Genomic DNA, 26,115 nt, shown 5'->3' on the forward strand with positions numbered 1-26,115 from the left:
CTCATTCCTCTCTCATTAACAATGGTTTTAAATGTCTTTATTCAGATAGAATTGACATATAATGCTGTCTTTTTTCCTGTTGCTTTTAAGATGGTTTTTCTTTAGACTAAGCTCATGTGTCTCTGACTGGCTTGAACTTGCCATGTGACCGATGATGATCTGTCATCCTCTACCAAGTTCATACACCACCATTCCTGATGGATGCTGCCCTAAGGACTGAACTCAGGGCTCTATGCATGCTAGGCAAACATTCTACCAACTTAGTACATCTCCAGACCACTCTTAATAATTTCTGACTTTGTTGTGACAACTGAAAAAAGAAAAATTACACATGCACTTGGTAAGTTGGCACCATATCTCAATCTTCATGAGAACTGACCATTATTATAAGCACACAGTGGCTACTAAAACACTGTTTAACTAAAACGGTTCTAAAGGAAGGCCTCTGTCCCATGCATGCCCATTTTCGTTGAATCCTTTTCCCCCCATGCACTCTATTTGTATACTGTACCCTTAGTTTTCACTTCTTCACAGCAAACAAGAGGCAGCTCAGGTTTGCTTTGCTGTTTTTCTTTCCTCCACTCTGCTATTGTGACTGCCTAACAAGGTTAATACACTACTGCTGTTAAGTATTATCATTTGGGTTGTAATTATCACATGTGACTAATCATGGGCATGCTGCGAAGCTGGGAGACTTGCTGGTTTTAACTGGAGGGGATGTCTTAATGATAGCTTTTGACAAGCACCATTGTATGTGGCTCTATACACACACGTACACAGTGCAGAGACACACTGTCAATGAAGGCAGAGCGGAGACAGAGAAAGGGAAGTTGCCAACAGAATAGATGACTTCTTCAAAAGATGTCAATGCCTGTGTGTCGGTGGAATCCCTTTGTTAATCTTATTTAATAGAGAAGGAAATTAAATTCGGAGAAGTTCAATCAAATGTCAAGGCCAAGCAATAACTGGGTGGCAGGCCTGTGCTAACAACAGAGGAGATCTGTTAAACCTCAAGTGAAGTGCTTTTCCAGGAAACCAAATTCAAAAGACAATCAAATGTTTCTGACTAGTACTAATATCTTATGCAAAGGAATTTGTAAAGTGCGCGGGGATTTCAGAGAGCTACCAGATACCAGATCTTTTTCTCTCATTTTTCCTCCAGCTGTGAACCTGGAACTCTCTTTTTTTCCACTGGAAGAGTTGTAGACCAGCTTATACTCCCTTACTGGCAATTACAGTATTTTTGAACAGTAAAATTATTGCACACACTTGCTTGTTTGTTTTTGGCTTAAGGTTGATGCTAGGGAAGGAACTGCTGGAATGTCATAGCATGCCAAATTAGACAAGAAACTTCCAGGTGGCCAAAGTTTTGGCCTCTATTCCTTCCCACTGTGACAGCTATTCTTTCTTCATTGTCAACTTGACTATACCTGGAATTAACAAAAACCCAAATAGCTGAGGACACCTGTGAGGGATTTTTCTTAATTAAATCACTTGAAGTGGGAAGACCCAATTTCAATCTGGATCTTTGAGGTGAGAAGATCCATCTTTAATTTGGGCCACACCTTCTGCTGGCAGCCTATATAAATGACATGGGAGAAGGAAGCTCTCTTTTTGCCTGCTTGCTCTCACTCTTGCTTGTAAATCCATTCCTTCACTGGCACTAGAGCCTACTTCTTCAGGATTCTGGTGTATACTGAAGACCATGTGAGACATCCAGCCTCAGAGACTGAGCAACTTCTGGATTCTTGGACCTTCCATTCATAGACAGCCATCACTGAATTAGCTGGACCACAGCCTGCAAGGCATTCTAATAAATCCCATATATATGTATATACATACACATACATGGAGAGATCCATTCTATAAGTTCTGTTACTCTAGAGAACCCTGACAACCATGAACATGTTCTCCACATCATGAGACCTTCTCGTTTCAGCCGTTTGGTGATAAACCAAGGATAAGAAGACTCTGTTTGGCATGGTTTCTAATTGTTATGACTCATGTCTCCACCATTGTTTTTCTTGGCCTGCTGAGTCCCCCTCGCCAAGGATTCTACCTTAGATGTGGGGGAATTGATTACAACTGGACTGCCTGTTTCCTCTCAGGCTCTCATAAAGAAAACGAATTCCATCTACTCTTTTTCTACATTGTCTATTTTTTCTTAGGGAGAACAAATGAAGACCCCCCCCACAGTAACCTTCTGATTGGGTTAAACTGGCAAGTTCTGAGTTCTTTTGTCTTCTGATAAGTCATAAGGCAAGAGATTCTCACATCTTTGTCTCTTTTCTGGCAAGCTGTAAAACTTTAACAACACTGCGAAGAAGGAAAGTTCCCAATATTCAGGCTTAGCCTCCTCTCCATATTCACCCAAGCACCGCTGTTCCATAATCATGGACACCTGCAAGGCAGGACTGAGACTCCCTTTTTACAGAAGAGGTGGAGACACCTGAGCTGAGAGACCCAAGGGCGGTATTTCGTGACCCTGCCTCGTGTTCATTTCTAAGGCACACATCTCCCCTAGTAGGCAGGCCCTTGGGTATCCACTGACACAGGCAAGGCATCACTGGCTGCCTGCCCTCTCTTCTGCTGTGGATAGCAGTGCACCCTGCATCCTTCCTGCCCTGTTCTCGCTCACAGCTCATTTACTTACTGACTCCCAGCCTCTTCCCATCTCTATTTCTTCCAATTCTGCTCAGTCACCTCATAACACACGAATACATACCCTAAATTTGCCTAATAGATGCCAATGCAGTTAGTGCTCATGCCCTAATGTAGAGCTAACACTGTCAGCCTCCCAAGTCCTTGAAAGTACCAGGAGGTCCCTTTTAGGAGCTCCACGAAGAAATTTCTTACACTCTTATCCCCTCCTAATTGGCTTTTCCTCAACAACCAGCATTTTTCATAGACAAAAAACCTTTTGTTTCCACTGCTTGGTTTCGGTTTTAATTAAGAGCCTCACAACAGCGTTGCTTTCTAATGCTTTGGTTTCAGAGATGAAGTGTGCCAGTCACAGTTAAAGTTAAATTGTGACACTATGTCTATAATAAATCCTACACTCGTGTGCATGGACTTAAATTTATGGAATTAAATCCATTTTCAAGTTAAGACTTACCCTTTTGTTCTATTCAGGCTTAAATAATTATTACAATTATTTCTTCTTTGGGCATATTTTAAAAATAGAATTATATGAAGATATGATGGTATAACCTTCACTATCACAGCTCTATGTGTATTATCTATACCATATATATATATAAAATTTGCAGGTAAGAAAACAAATTCAGAATATCTTAGTAACTCACATCTAATATATAGGAGAACCTGAGTTTACAGTGTGGTTTATTAGCTTCTAGATGATTCTTTTTCAATCACCATGCTGTACTCCTCCCCTGCACTGGCTATACCATCCAGCACACAGAGGAGAGCTTCCTAACTTGGACCTGAATGGGCCATGTCTATGATGCACAGCTTCACTACTCTTTGCATCTCCATCATTCGCATTTCCCAAATATTGTTCAGGTATTACCAAATCTCAGCAACAGGGGAAAGGAGATTGGCAGGTGCTCTGGGGGAGGAGCCTTAAATCAGGATCCTAACAAGTACTAGGCTGTTGTGGAAAGAAAAGATGGGTCTATCAAAGAGCCTCTAGCAGTACAATTAATAATCAGTGCCTATTGCACATTCTAAATAGCTTTCACCTGCCTGAATGGTGACATGGAATGTGGATTACGTACCTCCCAGTCTACTCCATTACCCAGAGTTCTGGGGCCTTCTCTGCCGGTGTCAACCTAGTTTTGTTAATGCGTGTGTGATGAGAGGAGTATGCTTATTTGTATGTGTTCAAGTGTACTTGTGTGTTCACATCCATGTGGACGGTGGAGAACAACCTTGGGTTTCATCCTCAGGAACATCATTTACCTCTTTTTAGACATCTTTCATGGGCCTGGAACTTACCAATTAAGCTATATTAGACTGCCTGGCCTAAGAGATCCTCTTGTATCATCCCCCACAGTGCTGAGATTACAAGAGTACCACCATTTCACATGGGTTATGGAGGTTGAACTCAGGTGTTCATACTTTTGATGCAAATGCTTAGGGGGCTGACCTAGCCCCTTAGTTCTCTTTAAAGGTTTGACTAGAAAGATAGCCACTTACAACAGATGCTTGGTAGTCTACAGCAGAGTGAAGGGGGGGCAATAAAAGTCTCAGATTCGGTTATAGGAGCCGACTCTTATCTAGTTCCTCATCTCCCTCTTCCATGTGACGCAAGGGCTCACTAACTATCAACTTTGTGTTGATTTCATCATTCTATTAATGAGATTCTAATTCCACTGGGAAGCAAATTCTTTCCTTTCTACTTTCCCACCTTCAAATTTCTTTTCCTGTTCAGAAGAGGCTAGAACTAATTCTACAGCATGTTTCTGACTCTCTTGCAGCTAGCATTCCACATACAAAATATATCCCTCAAATTGGATATAGTTATATGAGGTCCAAAAAGCAGAAGTTCGTCTTCTGAAGCTTCTTTAGAAGGTAATTAAAATCATAAAAATTTTAGGTAATTTTATAGCAGCATTATTTCAATGTTCATTATCCAACTTCTTAGTTTGGAGGGCTATTGAGGCAACTGGTAGCAGCAGTTATTTGACTCTTCCTGAACCTTGATCTCCATCCAAAGGGGTTGTCCTAAGCATTTCTTCCTCAGAAGTAGTCATTTTCCTGATGAGACTGTCCTGCATTGCCCCAGATCTATTCCCTTTACCAAATAACCATTACTAACATTTCTGTATGCTCAGTGTCTGTTTGGCAGTATGCTAAGCCCTTCATATAAATTTATTTATTTAAATATTATACCACTCCTATCAAGAAGGTATTTTTTTTACAAGTGGGTCAAGAAGGGTTCAAGAGACTGTGCAAGATCAGAGTAAACTGAATGGGTAATAATAGAGCTGGAATTCAATCTCTGCTCTGTCTGCCTCCCTCCAAAGTCAGAGTTCTGCCTTTGTACAGTTGAGGGCTTGTAAAATATTGACAGATTTCAATTCCCATGCATGTTACATTTCTAGAAAGGCTTCAGTCTTTTTCTTAAATAATATAGACACACAGATCATTCTAAATCATGTCAAGATATATTTAGATACCATAGAAGTCTTTCTTCTAATTAAATAGAAGCCATGGAGAAAGCCAGAGGTATTACTTCATGAAAACATGTCTAAGCCATACCAAATTTATCTTTTATCACAAAAACAAAATTGAAGAATTAAGATGAAATAGACAAGGCTTTTCACTTGCCTCTGGAGATACCAGAGCTAGAGCAGCAGACACCTACTTACCAGGAGCTCGGTTAGCAGCGAGGTTTCGGAAATGGCTGCCTTTGATCATTTCCACAGATAATCGCCCTGTTGTGGCATTGTAGGACAGTCCCACCAACAGCTCTGGCACCCCTCCATGAGACAGAGACTGTGTGGATGAAGCACTGTCACTGTGAGACACCACAGATGGGCTGAGCGGAGACTCTCCACTCTGGAGGGGAAGAACACAAAGAATTCATTGGTCCATGCTGCGTCCCTCTCTTTGAGAGAAAGCTGATATTATGTTTGGTGAAATTGTGACCCGGTCTCAATGACTGCCAAAGACTACTAATGGGCACTCAGTGTGAATTACAATGTGCCAGGGAACGCAGCCATGTATGAGATGGCCTATGGTACTAGCCGACATATTTATTCCAAGAGTAGTCTCCATTCAATATTTCCTCTCTAAAGACAAAATGGACAAAGATGTTATTGCTAGTGTAAATCAAACCTTCTAAGATACATGGAGTGTGAATAATACATTTAATATAGGCCAAGATTCCCTCCTGTGTAATTTGCTCCTAAATGTTTCTGTGGAACCTACCCACTCCAGGCCTGGGCTTTGTCTCTGTTCTCTTCACTCCTGATGAATAAGGCAATACAGAAGATGTTTTGTCTCAAAGATAAAAGAAATGACCACTGGGTATTGGCCAGTATATGAAACACCTGGTGTCTGGTTCTGCTGCTAAAGAAATGTATTCCATATAAGAATTTTTGTTTCCTATGGAAAAAAAATTTACACAGGAAGTGACCACTTTTACTATTTGATATTTGATGGAGGATCAAATACATGGACTGTGGATCTTGGTGACCCAGGTGGCAGCAGGTGAACCCAGGAAAGAGCCCAGGCTTTTTCTCCTGTTTATTCATGTACACACTTCTGAGTGCCATTGTTATGCACCGGGCACATCAAAAAGAGGACAAGATAAATGAAGACACCGATTCTTACTGAGGAGCATGAGTGGGCATCAGCCTGGCTGGCTAGAACAGACCAGCAGTCCCTCCAGTATACCACTTCCTCTATGGCACACAAGTGCATGGGACTTCTCTTAAATCTTTCTTGTCTGCATCTGAAATTATTTTCTAAAACTTCTTGCCAGCATCCCAATAAGCAAAAACAATATAAGGAGTCAAATGTTGTACATGTCCAGGGGACTGCATCATTTTAACCAAACCATGTGTGTTTCTATAAGAGCCTCCAGGCTTTCATGGATCATGATTTATAAGCAGAATGGCTAGTGGTTTCAACAGGGGCCTTACAGGCTTTGATGCCCAGAAGTTAGAAACGCACCAACAAACCTTTGCATCCTTGGGAGGAAGGCATTCATCCTTGTATTTCTATAGAAGCCTCTGATGTGGTCCTTTTCATCGTACTGTTTACCTACCCCTATCAGCTTCTTAAAGCTGTAACCATTACTCAGTCCCTCCTGCATACAAACATATCTGGCATATAATCATGCTCAACAGTAGACGATAAATGAGATATTTTCCTCCCTCAAAATTCCTTCACACTGGCTCCTTCTCCCCATCAGCCTGTGCCCCAGCACACAGCCCAGAGCCTGGCACTGATGAGTATGGGTGTGGCCATACTCACTTCTGTGCTTCATAGTGCAGGGTCTCTTTTTGACTCCTCTCTGAATTTTGTCCTCTATGATTTCATGATTTTAAGTAAAGGAAGGATTTGCGCAGACATGAGGCATGATCTGGCTTGTGCTTTCTTGAGCTCATTCTAACCCTTGTGTCAGAAAACAGCAGAGGCTTAGAGGCCACCAGCAGGGGACTATTCCACTAGCCCACCAGAGAGCCAGGTTCTGCTTACATCTAAAGAGAACGCACAGCTTTCAGCTGGAAAAGAGAGGTCATGGGTGAGCGCTACAGTTTTGGAGCTAGCAACGGGAAAGATGAGCTTGCCAGCAGGCAGGTCTCAGAAGACAGCAGGTGGCATAGATTTAGAAAGGCAAAAATTAGGATCTCCAGTATAAAGATGTTCAGGCGGAATTAGAACTTCAGATGGATGGACCTTCCTGGAACGCTTCTTTTTCCTCCACAATGCCTGTGTGTGCCCACCTCCACCTTAGTCTTGAGGATCCACCCACACATGTCACCAGTCTTGTTCCCTCAATTGTTTGAACTATATGGGGGTGTTTTTTCCTTTCTGGTTTTTTTCCCCACCATCTTAAAAAACCCCTCTCCTGGTCATCCAAAGCAAGCTGCAGCCTCTCGAGCTTTGTTTACCAAGGCCTGCCTGTCAACATCCTCCTCCACGAGACTGTGGAATAAGAGCTGTCTGCTTGCTTCTGTTGCTACTTGGCTTATGCAGCACATGCCAGGAAACATCTCCCAATGAATGACTGATTGGCTGACTAACCACAGCTGCCTGATCTTTCTATATAGTTTTGTAAAAGGAACTCTTCACACTCCATGACAGATAACCAGCAGCAGTGGTGGGGCTGTCTGCCTCTTAGACCTCCAGGCCATTGAACCCCTAGGAGTAAGACACATGGTGGGAGACCAGTCACAAAAATGGAAGGCCTCGGAAGTGCCAGGCACTCAGGGTTACTGTTGTAGGATGCTTCTGAACACTTGTTAAGAGCCTTGCCTCAGATGTTCAGTAATGTACACCTGTAATTCTGGCACTTGGGAAGACGAGGCAAGAGAATCATAAGTTGGAGGGCATCCTGGGTTACAGAATGAGCTTGAGGCCAGTCTGGGCTACGTAGTAAGACTCTCGTTTCAAGAAAACAACAACAACAACAACAACAAAAAGTACCATGTCTGAGAATCCTCATAATGCATCCCAGAGATAGGAGGAGTGGGAATGCTTAACCACTAAGTCAAAAGCCTCTCCAGGTCTTACCATGCCCTGTAGCATGGCGCCACTGTCATTTCCTAAAATGGGTGGAAAATATATCCATCAAGTTATCAGGATGACAGCCTTGAAAGACCCACTGTCTATGAAGTGCAAATAAAGACCCACTGTCCATGAAGTGCAAAACGTGGCTTATTAATGATGAGAGCCAAATGGAAAATTAAATTAACATCTGTGAATTCACAAGCTGAATGTTGTAAATCAAGGGCTGACAATCCCCGGTCTTTGAACACACCGCATCATTAGCAGCACCATTTAATATACTCACGCTTATATTACTTCTTGGCTCCAGAACCAGAGTCACTTTCATTTCCCCTTCTGGGTGCAAGTGGCTGAGACAGAACAGCTTCTCTCCCATCATCCTCTCTCGGGTCATCTTACGGGCAGCATACAGGCGGAATCGGACAGCACAGGCAGCCACATCCCTGGGCTCCAGCTTGGCGAAGGTGACCTTCTCCTTGAAGACAGGATTGGGCCCTCTCTGGATGTTCGTCTTGCCCCTCTGTTTCTTACTGGGCAGCAGCACGACATGAACTTGCCAGGAGTTGACACCACTTCGGTCCTTATCCGGAAGCCCCTGTGCTCTCACAATGGTCACGGTGAGCTTCTGGGTTACAGCTCTATATTCAAAGATGATATCTAAGTAACCGCATTTTGAGATAGGCTCCAAGAGCCTGGGTGGCACCTGCAGACTGGTCCCATCCTGCTCCTGTTACAAACAGAGGCGGGCAAATGAGGACAGGAAATGATGGTGACTTATAGCACGTTGGCAGGTCACTGCCCCTTGGTGCTTCCTTGGCTCCCAAGCTTTCTCATGGCCAACACATGGCCTTCTTCTGTGTTAGGAAAGATCTGAGGGCTAAGCCCTCTTCATCAGACTGTGACTTCTTTGAGGACACAGTGCCTAGCATAGGGTAAGTGTTTTGAGAGAGTTTTTTTGAACGAATAAATGAAGCACTTACATCTTTCAAGTTTCATTGATGTGAACTGCCTCACAAAATTAAGTACAAGCGCCCACTATGGTCGAAACCAGCTGAGACATGAAATCTCTAATTAAGTCAACTATCAACTATGTAAATGCCAACAGGCAACTTTTGAGTCCCCAGGAGTAACTGCTAAGCCTGGAACTATTGTCTGCAAATTAGAACCTTCCCATAGGCAAAAATCTCAACAGGGGCAAGATGGGGCCTCCCCGCAACTGATCTTTCAGTGTGTTTTCAAATTTCCTGAGAGAAAAGACTAACAGCTGAGCTTTTCCCTAATGGCTAGCTGAGTCATTCAAGGATTCTCATTAAGTCAAGGGCTGGGGCCAGAGACTGTATTTCTGAGATGTCTGCCAGGGATGTTGGCCACAGCAAGCCCAGGCTAAGGAGGTCATTCAAAGTAAAGGCTTAGGAGATCATTCACCACAACCAGTGAGCAAAAAGCACTACCTGAGCCAGAAATCCCAAGTTAAAATCATACTCTACCACTGGCTAGTCTTGTTGGGCCCTGGCCAAACTGAAAAGCGTGCAGTAGTATATGCCTACTTAAGAGAGTAGGGTTGTGAGGTTGTACTAAAGATGAAAATCCTTCTTCAGACCAGACTCCATATCTATTTTCAACACTGGTATGGAGCTACCTCTTTTCAAGCATGCCTCTCTCTTTATGGAATGTCACCCTTGGACATCAATTTACTTGTAGCTACTCAGATTTGATGCCCTTACTGGGCAAACTAAACTGAACACCATTTATTGTAATGACCACCACCACAACAAATTATTAATTATGTCGATATATTTTTTAATTTTTCCCTGAGGGCCTGAATCTTACCTATAACTAAAAGGGTGTCATAGTGAACCCATCCTTGATTGAAACCAGTTCTTTATCTATGGACTTGAACTCGAGATATTGCTAGTTCAGAGATTGCTTCAAAAATTACAATAAAATACTTCAATAATGACATTCATCAATGAAACTTTCCCACACAGTCATAGGGAAATACATGGTGCTATAGAATCAAACGTTCTTGAGAAGCCAGGTCTGCTACTGATAAGCTCTACAACACTGGGCAAATTACCTAATACTTTCCATTATTTTTTCCTTAATAGTAAAATAAGGATGATACCCACCACATAGGGATGCTGTGCACTTGACATATCGGAGACATCTAATAAATGCCTTTCCCTTTTAAGATTCAAATTAGCCTGCCAAGAGAATTCAGCTTTCTTGTAAAATAAGGGAAGCTTCTTCTATCCTTTCCCCGTGTATGCAATCATGCATGAGCATTTCTATTCAAAGGCACTTAGTTTCGAGCGATAGCAGTTGTTGCTATAGAGACTTCTGAATACAACTGACTAGTATATATATAATATTAGAAGCAAGTCTCCAAGGAGTTAGGAAAACTGAAAAACCAAGGCAGAATCTTTTCTTAAGCTCCTGTCTCTCCTTAAAACTCCCATCTATTTTAGCCTACTCTTGATCATCTGCATGGCTTGCCTAGATGTGAATAATAATAGCTAGCATCTTTTAAGTTATTCCTAATGTCAGGTACCATATCAAGTCTGTTATAGACTATAAAAGGCAGCTCTTGCATACTTCAGTTCCCCCTTGGCCTCAAACTTTGTTGCATTTTCCTCTACAGACACAACCTGCCTGGGCGCTAAGAAGCTGCAGCCTGGTACAACCCAGTAAGCTCTTACTTCCTGCTCATAAAATACAATGCTTAGCTCTCATCATTGGTCCATTGGTACCAAAGCTTAGAAAGTATTCTGCTTCCCATCATGTTTAGAAAGGCCAGAATGTGCCATTGTTAATACCCCATGCAATAAGCTTTCTCCTGTTGGCAGGATGACCTGAGAGCAGGTTATAATTTCTTGGAGTATGTCCCACAGGATAAAGCAATTGGTCTTACTGGGTGGTGGCCAAATCAATGGCACATTCTCATCCATAACCTGGCTTCTTCCCTTCCTCATTCCTGCATCCACTGAGAATGTGCTCAATAGCAAGGTAGGGAACAAAAGCCTTCACCTTCAGCTCTGTCTTACTGGGGAACCCAACTAGGAAACACTGTGCTTTCTAATACTTATATCTGCCTAATGAGCTAGTATTTTTTTTTTTTTGGTTTTTCGAGACAGGGTTTCTCTGTGTAGCTTTGCGCCTTTCCTGGAACTCACTTGGTAGTCCAGGTTGGCCTTGAACTCACAGAGATCCGCCTGGCTCTGCCTCCCGAGTGCTGGGATTAAAGGCGTGCGCCACCACCGCCCGGCAAGCTAGTATTTTAACATCTTGATTTCATCGGAAAGGAAATTAAAGCTAAAATTGGCTATGTAACTAATACCCTTCCAATTCCAGGGTCACATGCCAGGCCAGGATCATTCAAGATTCTCACTCCCAGCAACCAGAGAGCATATCTTACCTAATATTGAATAGTCAAAATCCGAAACCTTGTGTTAAACCGCATGACCTACTTCTTTCTGCCAAACCCTTCACTGTAGATGCTTCTGTGTGTATTAGGCATGTGGGATGAAGACGGAAGGCAATCGAAATGGAAGTTGGACAGCAGTCCTATAAATTCATCCCCTCTCAGGTCTCTCCTCTTGGTACTAGGTAGGAGTCGCTAGCTTCATCATCTGCCTCAATGCCAAGGTAAAAATACCGGGTAATAAGGATCTCCCTGTACATCCATCATGCTTATCTATAATGCTTGCGGCACCTGCAGGCTTCGGAGGAGCCCTGGGCAGAGCTCCACTGCAAGTGTTCTAAGAACTCGGGGCAAAGCACAGCTCTGGGCAGCAGCCGGGCTCCCAATGGGCCAACCCCAGCTGTTGCTCACGAAAACTGGGCTTCGCAGCCTCTACCTGGGTTGATTTGAGACAGAGATTTGTGAGGGTTTGTATTTTCATAGCAATTAATTATTTCAACACACATTACCTATCACCAGGCCACCAAAGGAGCTCCTTGTATGGGTACTGTTAATGCTGCTAATCTGTTTGACCTTCCTGCAAGGTAAAACTCTCTTCCTTCTTATCCCCATTTGGCAGATTTTAATTAACTTCTCAAGGCCAACCAATTAATCAGTGGAAAGCAGAGATGAAAAGTAGGACACCTGGCTCTCTGCGTGTTTGAAATTTCCAGCCACCTTCCCATTGTTTTCCCTACCAAGCCCTAGATCTGCAGGAGAAAGTCAATGGTCTTTGCCAGCTGAGGGGAAACCGGAAAACCCATGATCATAGCAGGTAGTTGCACCGCATGAGCGCTTTCCTTCTGAGACAAAATAAATGATTCCTTGAGCTTCCCCTGTCCTGATTCTCCCCTTTAAGGTGGAAATGCTTGCATCAAACTGTCAGAACCCCCATAAGTTTAAAGATTTTCCTGTCAAACTGAAAGCCTTCCTGTTTTAGTAAGATAGTGTTGATGTCATCTTGTGGCCCAAAGTAAATGGATCCACAATACGTTCTGGATGCCAGATACACCAGGGAAGCCAAGGTTCTTAACACAGCTAAGAGACAAATAAATCAATGCTTAAGAGGCAAGCTTCCACCTGCAGAGCAGCCAGTTACGGGAACTGCCTGAGCTAGATCTCAAGTTCTACAGTAGGAGCACCAAATTACAGTTTTTGTCTCAAAATAGACAGGAGGTTGAATGGCGCACACGGAGCTGTCTGGGTATTTTTGGAGCCTGAGAACATTCAGTACCCTCAGCATAAGTCACCTATTAAAGCACCAGGAGGCAGGGAAATGGGAGGTTACATGGAGAAGGCAAGCCCAAACCTAATGGCACAATTATCAGGGAGACAGAGTTATCGACCGACAGGCAGGTAAATAGTTCTGGTTTGGTTTTGCAGGGAGGGAGACAAAGGGAATATTTTTAAATATTGTGTGGGATTTGATTTGACTAAGAGCAGTGACATCATGGGAAAGCAGACTTGTATTTTGTTTCTGTCTTTTTTTTTTTTCTTTTTAACAAAACTGATGAAAGTTAGTGGCTTTGGGTACTGGTGTGGTAAGGATTGACTTTAACAAACTACAAACCAGGTATCTGAGTTTCCATTTCTGGTTCTCAGCAGAAACAGCATCATAGAGGCACCAGAATATGCATGCAAATGCATGCACACAGACATTCTTACACACGCCCTATGTCTCCCCACTAACTTGAAAACAGCAAGAATTTGGAACATGACTTTTTTACAGTTTTCTTTGGCATTTCTTTAAGCATTTATCCAGTGTGACCTCTGAGTCCTTCTGAAGACATTCACCCCACTTATTTTCTCTGGTTGTAGTAATCAACTCATTCTATACTTCTAGCTCCACATGTTGTACTGAAGTCATATGACCATTGACTATTGAATGTTTTTGAGTAATTTCATCTAAATTGATTTCAAATTAGACATTAGACACCACTAGTTAACACATCTTAATATCAAGGAATCATTATAGAATGGGCGGAGCCCACGAACAATCAGAAACGCTTAGGAGATAAAACAATGTTTTAAAAGCCTGGACTGTAGTAGCTGGTGTCCCTCCCTGTCATGGCTGCCATCATTGTCACCACTCGCTGTACCTCTGACATGTGATAGACAAGCTTTAGTTGGAAGACAGGTTCATACACTGCATCTTCCATCAAAGGTTTATTACAAAAAGCAACATCAATGGCCAGAGTATCAGTGCCACCTCCCAGACCTTCATCTTGATTCAAAGCTAACACTACAAGACACTCACCATAATTTCATGTGTACTTTCATTTTGATGAATATTTCACTTTAGCAAAATTCTCCAATAATTTTAATTTTAGCAATCATAGTTAAAGATTTGGGGTGAAATAAAATAGAATCCACTTTTCCATGAAGGAAAGCAATCAGGCTCTCCAAAGGTCTAAAAGGCCCTTGGTATGAGAATAACCCTGTGAAGGGCCTTCCCCTCATAACCCTTCTCCATCTTCCCACCACATTCTGCTGCTGCTTCCATTTTGAAAGGATGTATTTGTGATTCTTTTATGGATATTCACAGAGGCTTTGGTCATCTAGACAAAAATTTGGTTCAAACAGAAGGTTTTTTAAGACCAGGCAACACCTCCTTTCAGGAGACATCCAGTGAGGAAGAGGGAAGGAAATGAAAGAGTGCATGGAACTAAAACAAAGAATAGAAAACAACTTGCCAAGACCAAAAAAAAGGAAGAAAACAGCTTGCCTCTGCACTCCACATAGAGGAGCTGGGAGTGGTGTAGGCATCTTCAAAACCCCGATTAGTCGAAGCTGTCTCTGTCTCCCGGATGCCATCTGTGCAAGGATGACTGAGGCTTTGGACCATGCCAGTCTCTTGATGACAGGGGCCATGGTGCCTGGTGTCTCTGCTCTCACAGGGAGACTGCGACAGGGTAGAGAGGGCGTGATCTTCATAAGACAGAACCCCAGAATAACTGAGTTGGCTGGTTCCATCCAAATCTAAATTTGCAAGAAAAAAAACTATTTCAAATATATTTTCATACCTTTTGAGCTAGAGAAATCACACAGTTGTAGCCACAATAGTCAAGACCACGGTAACGAAACTTATGACAATAACACCTGCAAAGACAATGCCACCCACGTGATGGACAAACTTTGTCCCTATACTCAAAAAGACTACTAGCTTATTTTATGAGTTAAAGTAGGCTTAATATCTTATGCATGTGTGTATGTGTATATGTCTGTTTCTGCATACTGGTGGACATGCATACATGTGGGCCTGCACGTGAAAACTGTGTGTGTCTGTTTGTGTATACTGGTGGGCATGCATATGTGTGTATGTCTGTTTGTGTATACTGCTGGACATGTATACATATGAGCCTGCATGTGGAAATGGAAGGATAACATCAGGTGTCATTCTTAGGAACGCAATCCACCTTTTTTAAGACAAGGTCTCTCATTGGCCAAGAGATCACCAATTCAGCTACACTGGCTGACCCCATTCCTAGGATTACAAGCACACATGATCACACTACACTTTTTTTATGTGGGAACTGGACATTGGGCACAGGTCCCTGTGCTTACGAAGCAAGTTCTTTATGAACTCAGACATCCCACAGCCCTGGTTTAATACTTCTTACTTCTTAATGATATGAGTATAAAGAATGGATATTTATGCTAGATGATGGTGGTGGTGCGCACCTTTAATCCCAGCACTCAGAAAGCAGAGGCAGGTGGATCTCTGAGTTCGAGGCCAGCCTGGTCTACAGAGCAAGTTTCAGGACAGCCATGGCTACACAAAGAAACCCTGTCTTGAAAAAATACCCCCAAAATGGATATTTGTGTTAAAAGGTTAAAATAAATGTATTAGAGCTGATAAGCTCAAGACTTTAGAGATGGTTCTAGAAATCAGATAAAGTGACATGCAGAACACATGGTCTCCTCACTCTTAGCTCCTCCTCTGTCATCTGCATTTACCACATTATTCTCTGCTCAAAAGGTTTCAGTGAGAACTTGATATGGTAGCAAAGATCACCTGTAATGACAGTACTGAGGTGGCTGAGGCAGGAGGATCATGGGCTTGAGGCCAGCCTGGGATACAGGGGAAAATGTCTTTAAAAAAAACTTGAAATCTTGATAAAAGTGAAAGCTTCTGTATTTGAGTCACAGAAGTTCTGAATCTGAACAGTATGATGAACCTGGAAAATGTTCATATTTTCTGAACACTTACTTTCTTACACAAAAATATTTTTAAGAAGCCATCAGTGGGTCCTTGGAGATGTAAAATAGTTTCTATCAGACAGACTGCAGCAGGCTTTCCCCATAAATATTAGATTCTCACCTGCCTGGCCCAATCTTGATTCTTCCAACCCATTAAACCCGTTTCCACAGCATTCCATCTCATCATCCACTTCTGATCTCTCTGAGTATTTCTCTCCTCTCCTCTCTGTCTTGCCCCTCAGAGACCATCAATCCTTGAACTATCCCTGACTCCTTCAGGCTCAGCCTTTTTCTCTCTTCCCTTTCTCCCCTTCTGAAGCCTTTTGAGCAGAGGGTAACCTGGTAACTGTAGAAGACAGAGGAGCACAGAGTGAGGAGACCACATGCTCTCCACACTCCTTGTTTGGTTTCTAGAACCACCTCTAAGTTATCAACTCCAATGGATTTGTTTTAACATACATATCCATTCTTTATATTTATATTATTAAGAAGTAAGAAGTATTAAACCAAAGCTTGGGATGTCTGAGTTGGTAAAACACTTGCTTTGTAAGTACAGGGACCTAGGTCCAATGTCAGTACCCATATAAACACCTTGGTAGTTTTCTTTCTTATTCTCTCTCTCTTTTTGCCCCCAATCCTTCTTCTCATCTTTCCTCTCCTCCCCCATATCTCCCACAATCCTATTCATCCCATTCATTCCCCTCAATGTCAGCAGACAAAGCGAACCTGACAGGTTCCTCCCAAGCAACAGCTGCAGCCCTGATTGGGGACCCAAACTAGGATGAACGAAAATGAGAGGCACAGACATGAGTGAGTGGGGCAGTGTACTGACTGGTTTTGTGTTAACTTGACACAAGCTAGAGTCATCAGAGAGGAAGGAGCCTCAGCTGAGGAAATGCCCCTATGATATCTAGTTGTGAGGCATTTTCTCAACTAGTGATTAACTGGGGAGGACCCAGCCCATGGTGGGTGGTGCCATCCATGGGCTCATGATCCTGGGTTCTACAAGAAAGCAGGCTAAGCAAGCCATGGGAAGCAAGCCAGTAAGCAGCACCCCTCCATGGCCTCTGCATCAGCTCCTGCCTCCATGATTCTGCCCTGTTTGAGTTCCTGCCCTGACTTCATTTGGTGATAAACATCAATGTGGAAGTGTAAGCCAAATAAACCCTTTCCTCCCCAACTTGCTTTTTTGTCATGGTGTTTTGCTGCAACGATAGAAATCCTATCTAAGACAGGCAAAGAGACATCCCTAGTTCAGCTCTTATGTGTCCTAGCAGTTCCTCAGATGAGTCTAGAAACTTCAGCTATAGCACATGCTCCAAGAAGACATAAACACACATAGTCTGTATCTGCTGCTACATTTCCACTAAACTTCTTGAATAACTTTCCCAAGTAGTCATGTAATGACATCCTTGAAGCAGTCAGGTGGGAAGCGATGTGGAATCTTGGTGACAATAACTAACTAGGGTATATAGGACTGATATACTGATTCAAGCTTTATATAATATTATATAATTATTTCTATATATAGTATATATACATATATATATACACACACACACACATACACACACATATACATATATAAAATGTGGGGCTTGTAAATGGCTCAGGGGCTAAAGTGTTTGTCATGCAATCAAAAGTACTAGAGTCTGAATGCCCAGAACCCACATAAATGTTAGATGGGCATGATGGCGCATCTATGATTCCAGTGCCCAGGTGGCAGAGATGATGGATTCCCAGAACAAGTCGACTGGCTAGACTAGGCTTACTAGCAAACTCTGAGTTTGACTGCGAGACCCTGTCTCCATGACTAAAGTAGAGAATGATCAGGAAGACTCTGAACATCAGCCTTGAACCTCCACACACATGTTCACACATATGTACACGCATGTACACACATACACATGCACATGAGAATATACATATATATTCATTCTCATGTGTATTTTTTTAAATACTATCCATGCAGACCAGATTGGCACAACTTTGGACTCTGGATTTATATTTTTTCAAAACCACACCAGTCATTGAAAAAAAAATCCACTTTCTGCTGTGTTATTCTTAAATATTCAGGCTCCTTGGAAACACTTTCACAGGATACCACAAAAAAAAATGTTACATTCATACTTTCAGATGTTTGGCAAAAACACTTTTTTAAATGCCACAGAAAACGACAGAATGAGGGGAAACTCCTCATGGAAAAACCTCCAACAATAAAGCAGGATTTTCTCCTAAGTCTCTAATTAGCACACCCATTCCTCACATACATGAACAGTGAGATGTCCTATTAAACAGTGGGCCATCTATCAATGTGTGCAGTACCCAGCAGGACTTCGGCACAAAATCTAACTTTGCCAAGAAATTATCCCCATAAAATTGTCTCATGACTTTAACTCCTATGGTGATAATACCTAGATCAGTAATGTGGGACTTTCAACAGCTACATTAAGCCTTGAAACGTTATTCATAACTGAAAAAATAGAACTATATTAATGTACCCAAGCATTTTCCATGACAGACAAGCAAGGGATGAATGAGAAAATCAAGCCTGGGCTACATGTCAAGTAGCAACAAGAAGGAAAGGAAGTGGTAGATCACTTTCTATATGACAAAAAGGTCCCCTTGCCTTCAAATGACAGAGTCACACCACCTTAAACACATATGCAAAGGTAACAGCCTATTGTCAAAGAAATAGACACTGGCTTCTTAGAAATTACATGACATAATTATGTCACATCAAATATATTTATGTAATCAGATAAAGTATTCAAGTTGTTTAGTTTATGAGCCACTTTAATGGAAAACTCTATTACCCAATTACTGTCCTCCATGCTCTATATCTAGCCATATATAAAGATTACCACTTACTATCCAGGTGGTCCACCTGCATGATATCTTAGCGGGGTTATGGGTGCCAATTATTCAAATACTAATAGGAGTTGATGTGACCCTACTTTGCAGGTGTGATTGAGGTTCACAATCAGTTCGTTGAAAGACTGCAAGAGAACTGAGGCTATTCTGGAGAAGAAGAAATTGCATCTAAGAATGAAAGTTCTAGCTCATAGTCGAGATATTGCATCGACTCCCTCACAGCCTACTCCAGGGAGGGCAGAGCTGGAGACTTCTGTATCTACCCAGCATGATCAGATCAGCTAATTCTTTGCAATAAATCTCTTGAAATCCATACACATATGTATACACTGTGTGTGTGTGTGTGTGTGTGTGTGTGTGTGTGTGTGTGTTCCTAATCCTATTTCTCTGGTTGGCATATCACTCCAAACAGAACTGGCTACAGACACTGACTGGGACTATGGGTTGTTTTTAATGATATGAAGATGATATCTAACTTATATGATATGATAACTATAAAACATCTCAGTGAGTATACCCAACCTTTTAACATTGTTATCATCTAAAAAGTTCACACTCAAAAAGTTCACAATAGCATTATGAATACTTTTAAGTCTCAATGTCTTAAATAAGTTAATTATTTTGCATTTGGGCCACATTTATAGCTCTCCTGAGCCACACGTAGCCCAAGGGCTGCAGTTAGATATGCTGATAAGGAGCAGCTATTCTTAATTAGCTTCAAGGTGATTGCTTGAAACAAACCAAAAAAAAAATTAAAAAAAGCCAACCCCAACAAGTCAACAATTATGCTATGGCTCATACTCTGCCTGGAACTCAAGCCTTCCATTACAAGAAAAAAAGAAATTTTGAACTTTACAGGTAAATGGATGGAACTAGAAAAGATACTATTGAAACAGGTAACCTAGACCCAGAAAGACAAACACTGTATGTTCTCTTCTATTGGAGGCTCCTAGCTCCAAATCTTGAAATGTGAGCATATAGTAGTATGGTATACACTATACACTATTGTATAGTAGTAACTACAGAAACCAGGAAAGAAAAATGGGACCATTAATAGGATATGGGGTGTGGGGAAGCAATATAGAGGGGAATAGCAGAGCACAAGTGATCTAATCAGGAAAATGGGTAAAGAGGGGGCTTAGGGCATGGAAAGCAAATAAATACAGAAGCAGTTATGAAGAAGATAAAGGGGAATGGCAGGATACATGTGATGATCTGACAGGGGAGATGGGGAAGAGGGGCTCTTTATGGAACAGGGAGGAAGATGAGTACAGGAGAAGGTTAATGAAACATTGCAAACGAGGAGTCAGAAAGAATGTAATGGGGAAGAGTGTTGTAAAATGCTGTCTTCTGGCCATTGCACTCAGGAACTCAGAGCATCAGAGGTTACCTGTACAAGACCCGAACAAGATCGAGCCAGTCAACATTGTAGCATGGATAGGGAAGGGGTTTGGGAGGCTTCATTCCTAGTTAAGGAGCGGCTACAGATGATGGCTGCTGGTGGAAGGGGGGTCACTGCTCATTGAAGTTGTAGCCACTATAGATTGCCCATGCTCTAGTGAATGGCTGAACCACCGTGTTCATGTGAGCAGCACTAATTGGACTCAGTTGGATTGAAAAAATATAGAGGATATGAAGCTGAGGGAGCAGTGGGAGCAGAGGAGATGGGGGTGGATATGGTCAAAATATATTGTACACATTTATGAAATTCTCAAAGAATAAATTAATTATTTACTGAAAGAGTGCATTGACAAGGGTGTGAAGCAACACTAAATCGGATGCCTAGGGGGAAAAGCATGGTTTGGAATACACTGCTGATGGGTTCATAAGGAATCAACCATGATCTCACTTAAGGCAAGCATAGAGTAAACTACCTGCAGCTCGCTGCAAATAAAGATTTCACTTGGCTATCAAACATTTAATTTTACTGTCCAACACTTTAATACATTCTAAAACAAGAAGAACTGTCTACAATTCAACTGAACCTAAGTAAAATACAATACCTAAACAGAAAGTAGGCAAAATATAAAGAAAAATTTATTCTTTATCTTTAAATAATTCCACTGGTAGAATGATGAATGAAAAGAAATGGTAGGAAAAGTAAGCAATGTAAACATTAATCTTCCCACAGCTTTGATGGCCTCAAATTTAGCATAACGCTATTTCTATAAAACCCTTTGGATTTTCTTCAGAATTTACAGGAATTCATTCAATGTGGTAGACTTTGTCCTCTGTCCAATAGACAGAATTTTATCTTTTCTATCACTACCTGTCAAAAAAATCAGAATTACTAGTTCTGACAAGGATAAGTTACTGTGCATTCCAGGAAGGTAAGGCAGGGTGGCTGGCTCCATTCTCAGAGCCTTGGCCATTTATATAAATCAGACCCGAGACGCCCTGGCTTCTGGGAAATGGGGCCATTAGCTTTAGAATTAAACAAGCTACTCCCAGGGAATCAACTACTATTAACTTTCATTAGCCAGCATTTGCTCGCTTGGTGGAAAGAAAGGAATGCAAAGTGGAACATTGGGGAACAGGAGAGAGTCGGGGAGGGAGGTTGGAAGTGTGCAGCCATTTATGTTGTGGCTTGTTAAAATAGGTCATGTTGGGTTGTGTCAATAAGTCTAACTGCATGACAAATAGCAAGCTTTCCCTGCCCCCCAAACAGGGTCCTGTTGGTTTGTTGAGCCTTTGTTCTTTTTCTACTTGTCCTGTTCTCATTGCCAAATCAAAATCTCTCTTTTACCATTTCTCAGTCCCTCTGCCTCGAGTCAACAACATGGAAGATGAACTGTGATATCCCCATTGCTGTGGCTGCCCACACGCCCCAAGAGTGAAAAAGAAGACTGGAGAGCACAGATCACTGTGAGCAGAGATGAAGCTGGATGGTGCATACTTTCTCTAGCCTTTTATCAACTGCATTTCCCAGACTCTTCCCTGGTCCAGCATCTATCTCTCTTCGGGACTCTGAGCCTGAAGTTGAAAAGCACTGAGAAATGCTATACTATTCTTTGTGGACTCTTTCCCCAGTTCCATGGTTTATTCTCTTTTCCCTCCCTGGACTCTTAGATGCAAGGATAAGTATTTAAATTATTCACCAGCATTTCTCACCAGTAGCCATCCCTTGCCTAGATAAGGGAGAAACAAGCTGCAATGGATACCTTCACAAGCAGACACTTCAGCGCTGTCTTCTTGGTGGATGGACAGCAAACGGTTGCATTTTGTTTTCGGCTCTGACTCTGCGGTCTTTCCCTTCTCGGGTGCTCCCGTACGAAAAACTCTGGGATCGGGACACAGAGATCTCAAACTGCTTGATTACATCTTCATCACTCTCAGAAGATGTGGATGGCTCTTCGTCATCCCCAAAACTGTTAACTGGGAATAAACAAGATTCATGAGTCTCCTGTGTGGCTCTTGATACAACACAAGACAGACAGGACCAGGAAAAGGAGAAAAGAGCATGGGGGTTTAGCCTGGATGGAACGAGCCCAAACCAGATAGAAAGGATTTAAAGCACTCTTGAAACAGAAATCTGGGTCAAAGGGATAGTACATGGAGTAAGGAGAGAGAGATGGTTGGTACCCAGGAGAATACAGTAAGACACCCATCACTGGCACAATGACCATCCTGAGACACAATGCTGACCAATGGCCCTGCTGATGGTGTGATGGTGATGGTGCATAGAACCATAATAGGAAAAGCAGAGCTGTTACAGGCACATTTGCCCAATGTGCAGTTCTTTGTACAAGGTACACTTTGTCTTGTTGCATTTATTAAAACACACAGGGGCCAAGCCCTACTTCAGAGGAGAGTTATTTGCAGCTGGGATTTTCCAAAGGCTTCCCTGCTTTGAAGAGAAACTGTGTGTAATGGGTTTCCACTCATTTGAATCACAAGTGTTGTAAATGTTTCTCCACTCGACCCAAATTACTGTTTTTAATGTATTTTACTGGGGCTGCGGCGATAGCTCAGTGGTTGATGTGTTTGCCACGCGTGCATGAAGACCTAAGTCTAACTCCTTGGCACCAATGTAAAAAGCCGAGTGTGCCAGCATGCACTTGTAACCTCAGTACTGCTTGGGTGGACACAGGCAGATCCCTGGAGCTTACTGGGTAATAAGTCTGGCCAATTCATAAGCTCCAGGTTCAGTAAAAGCCCCTGCTAAAAAATAAGGCAGACAATGATAAAAATAAGATACCTGATATCAACCAAAAGCCTCCACATGAGCACACAGGCATGCACATGAGCAACTACACCATATATATGTACAAATATGTGTGTATGTACATAGACACTTGCATATATATCACTGGGTGTATTTGAAGTTTAGGTGATACTATGGGGAAAAGAGAGAAAAACCGTTTCAGTTTTGTAGTGAGAAAAACTGTCCTATTTTCTCAAATCCCTACCTGTTTAATATGTGACAAGAGAGACTACAATCTCCTTATGCAATATAAATCTCCAGTACAACACAGCATACTAGACCCTAAGGCTGTGTTTTTTAGTCTTCATATCTGTTGTGTTGGATCCTTTGAACCACACCTCCCTATCCCCTCCCCCACACAACTCTGGAAAGCCTAATTATTTCTCTGTTTTTATACATTGGACTCCCTTTTTTATTTTCTACATAAGTGGGATCATGCAAGATATTTCTTCCTGTGTCTAGCTTATTTCACTTGGTGTGACATTTTCTGGGTCCATCTACATTGTGCCAAAAGGAAAATCCAGTCCATCTTATGACTGCATAATAGTTTTTAGACATGTGTATATACACACATACATGCACATGTATTCTTTAGTCATCTCTCACTTAGAAACACTGGGCTGTTTCCATAGCATTACACTATAATGAACATGGGATGCAAATATCTTTATATGAGATGGTTTTTACCTCCTGCGAGTGGGTTCTCAGAACAGGGAAGGTCACAGAGCAGCTCCACTTTACATGTCTGTAGGACCCTCTATACTATCTGCTCCAAATGGCTTCACCAGTCAACCTTCCTACCAACAGCAAACTAGGGCCCCCTTTCTTGTTCCTTGGTTAATGAGACATCATTTACATTATTTGTGCATTTTCCTACCAGCAAACGTACAGTCTTTCAATCTCTTCAGCATACCAAGAATGCCTGTGATTTTGAGTTCTTTGCCTTTGATGTTCCTTCTGCCTCCCTGCCTCCCTGCCTCCCAAGGACTTTCATAATGCTGGCTCCTTCCCATCCAGGTCTCAGATCAACTCTCCTTTCATTCTGAAAGCTTCCCTGATCATCCTCCCTTGACCAGATCTCATCTCCATCCCCTCTTCTCCTCTAGAACATCTATAAAAATAAGCCTATCACTGCTCTTGTTAACTGACATTCTATTATGTAAAACAATGCTGGTTATATGCTAAGTATAAACGCCTGTTAAATATTGAGCATCTGGTGAATACCCAGTGTTGTCCCAAGCCTGGACACCCACATACACCTTCGTGCACTGTTCTCTGTTACTGAATGCTCATACCCAGCCTCCCATCTAGACTAATTAAGAACGTAGCTCATCTTTGAGGTTTCTGTCTCGATATCGTATCTTTCAGAACATCCTTCCTTTACCCCTTAAATCAGGCTAGGGGCTCCTTCCATGAGCTATAAAATCATTCCTGTGTGGGTTTTTTGTTTTGTTTTGTTTTAAACCTTACCAACGCTATTCCTACAATATGGAGGAATTATTGTTTCTTGGGACCCTATCTTGGAAGAGGATGGAAGGAAGGAGACGAGGAGGTGGAAGAGACAAGATGATGGGAAGCGGGGGAGAAGGGAGGATAGGGGACAATCAGAAGTCCAACAATGGCTGCAGACTTGCTACCACTAAAGGGTATAGACCCATATTTGAATCAAAGCAGGCTGACCTGGAGCCCTGGAGCCCAGAGCTGCAGAGTTCTGGGTGTGGGGGAGGTCCTTACAATGCTTGATCATGTTAGCTGCTCCTGCAGCTAACAGTCCCTTCACCTCTCGGGTCCTGTGCCCTTTGTTTTGGGTCATTTTAGTGCCTCCATCATTTCCCCAGTGCTTTTACAATCTCTGAACTCCTCCAAGTCCATCACTGCTGCCTGATGGGCACCAATATTCTATCTGTTTCTCCATGGAGCATCTGATCCATAAACAAGAGAACACACCTATTTCACCTCAGTGTTACTGGCTCTTTATAGCCCCATATTAGGACCAGAAAAAAAAATGTCCAGAGAAACTAGAGCTCTCATTAAATACTTCAACAAGTTGTACAGATAGCCCTACAATGAAGTCTCTTCATGCCTACATGTATTGGGCTTAGTATTCTGGTATGGTATGGACCATAATATGAAGGAAAGAACCAAAAATCAGCAGGGATACAATTAAACTCCCTCTGTCTTAGAGTACAGCACCAGCTAAGAACCAAGGAGGTAGCCAAGAGGACATATGGGAGGGATGGTTGACTTGTTAGCACTCTTCCCAACTCTGTGATTCCATTTGTGAACTTAGGCCAGTTTTTAAACTTTAAATATCCACAAGTCCTTCATTGCAGATACAGGTGCCAATGTAAGATATTTCTCTACCTAGACAATTATTAATGATAGTTAAAATATATGTACACATATTCCTTATATTTTCCCCAGTGAGTCACTGACAATCTACAGAGCTTCTCTTTAATTTAATAATCATATAGTAACTATAGCATCTACTCTATCTTCAGCATCCAATCTTCTTGGAACTTTGTGTATATATATATATATACATATATTACATTTACTCATCATAGGCTATTTTTATTCTCATTGAACAGATAAACAGTAATTTGTATAAGAAAACAGTCAGGAAAGTAACAAAGCTGGAACTCAAACACAGAACCTCTATTCTTAAGCATTTTTCATATCATCGAATGTCATCACATTGGAAAATAGAGCCATGTCTAGATGAGTCTTTGAGTGAAGACAGAAGAAGCTTTGCCAATTAGCCTTAAATCTGCCCAAATTCTGCTCTCTCTTTGCTAGATGAAAGGGAAGAGCAGCAAGAAGGGCAGCTGGCCCACACGAGTGTGGGCAGGCTGCAGGATAACTGCCCTGTCGCTCTACATCTCATTTAAATATAACCGCACCTGCTATTGGAGCCTCATTTCCCATGGATCTTAAAGCATTCTTGGTCTAGAAAGGAAACCTGCACTCACTCCTGAATGCCATTGGTCAGTGACCATTCAAGTGACACAAGCAATCCCATATTCAGCCTTCAGCAGGGTTGTGGTGGTTGGAATAGACAGGGCCCCTATAGGCTCATAGATTTGAATGCTTGGTCACTATAGAGTGACATGATTAGGAGGCGTGGCCTTGCTGGAGGAAGTGTGTCACTGGGGGTAGGCTTTGAGGTTTCAAA

General features: G+C 42.1%; 1 protein-coding gene across 1 annotated transcript in view; it reads right to left on the reverse strand.

Annotated features, from left to right (window-relative positions):
• Syt16 (synaptotagmin 16) overlaps positions 1–26,115 on the reverse strand; it is a 280,465-nt gene that overhangs the window by 23,579 nt on the left and 230,771 nt on the right. Inside the window, 5 exon segments of the mRNA XM_052739585.1 lie at positions 5,334–5,523; positions 8,489–8,929; positions 14,388–14,641; positions 21,898–22,012; positions 22,014–22,111. Coding sequence (XP_052595545.1) covers positions 5,334–5,523; positions 8,489–8,929; positions 14,388–14,641; positions 21,898–22,012; positions 22,014–22,111 — 1,098 coding nt within the window.

Source organism: Peromyscus californicus, unplaced genomic scaffold, assembly GCF_007827085.1.
Source record: "Peromyscus californicus insignis strain IS unplaced genomic scaffold, ASM782708v3 Scaffold_15__1_contigs__length_86483966, whole genome shotgun sequence".
NCBI lineage: Eukaryota > Metazoa > Chordata > Mammalia > Rodentia > Cricetidae > Peromyscus > Peromyscus californicus.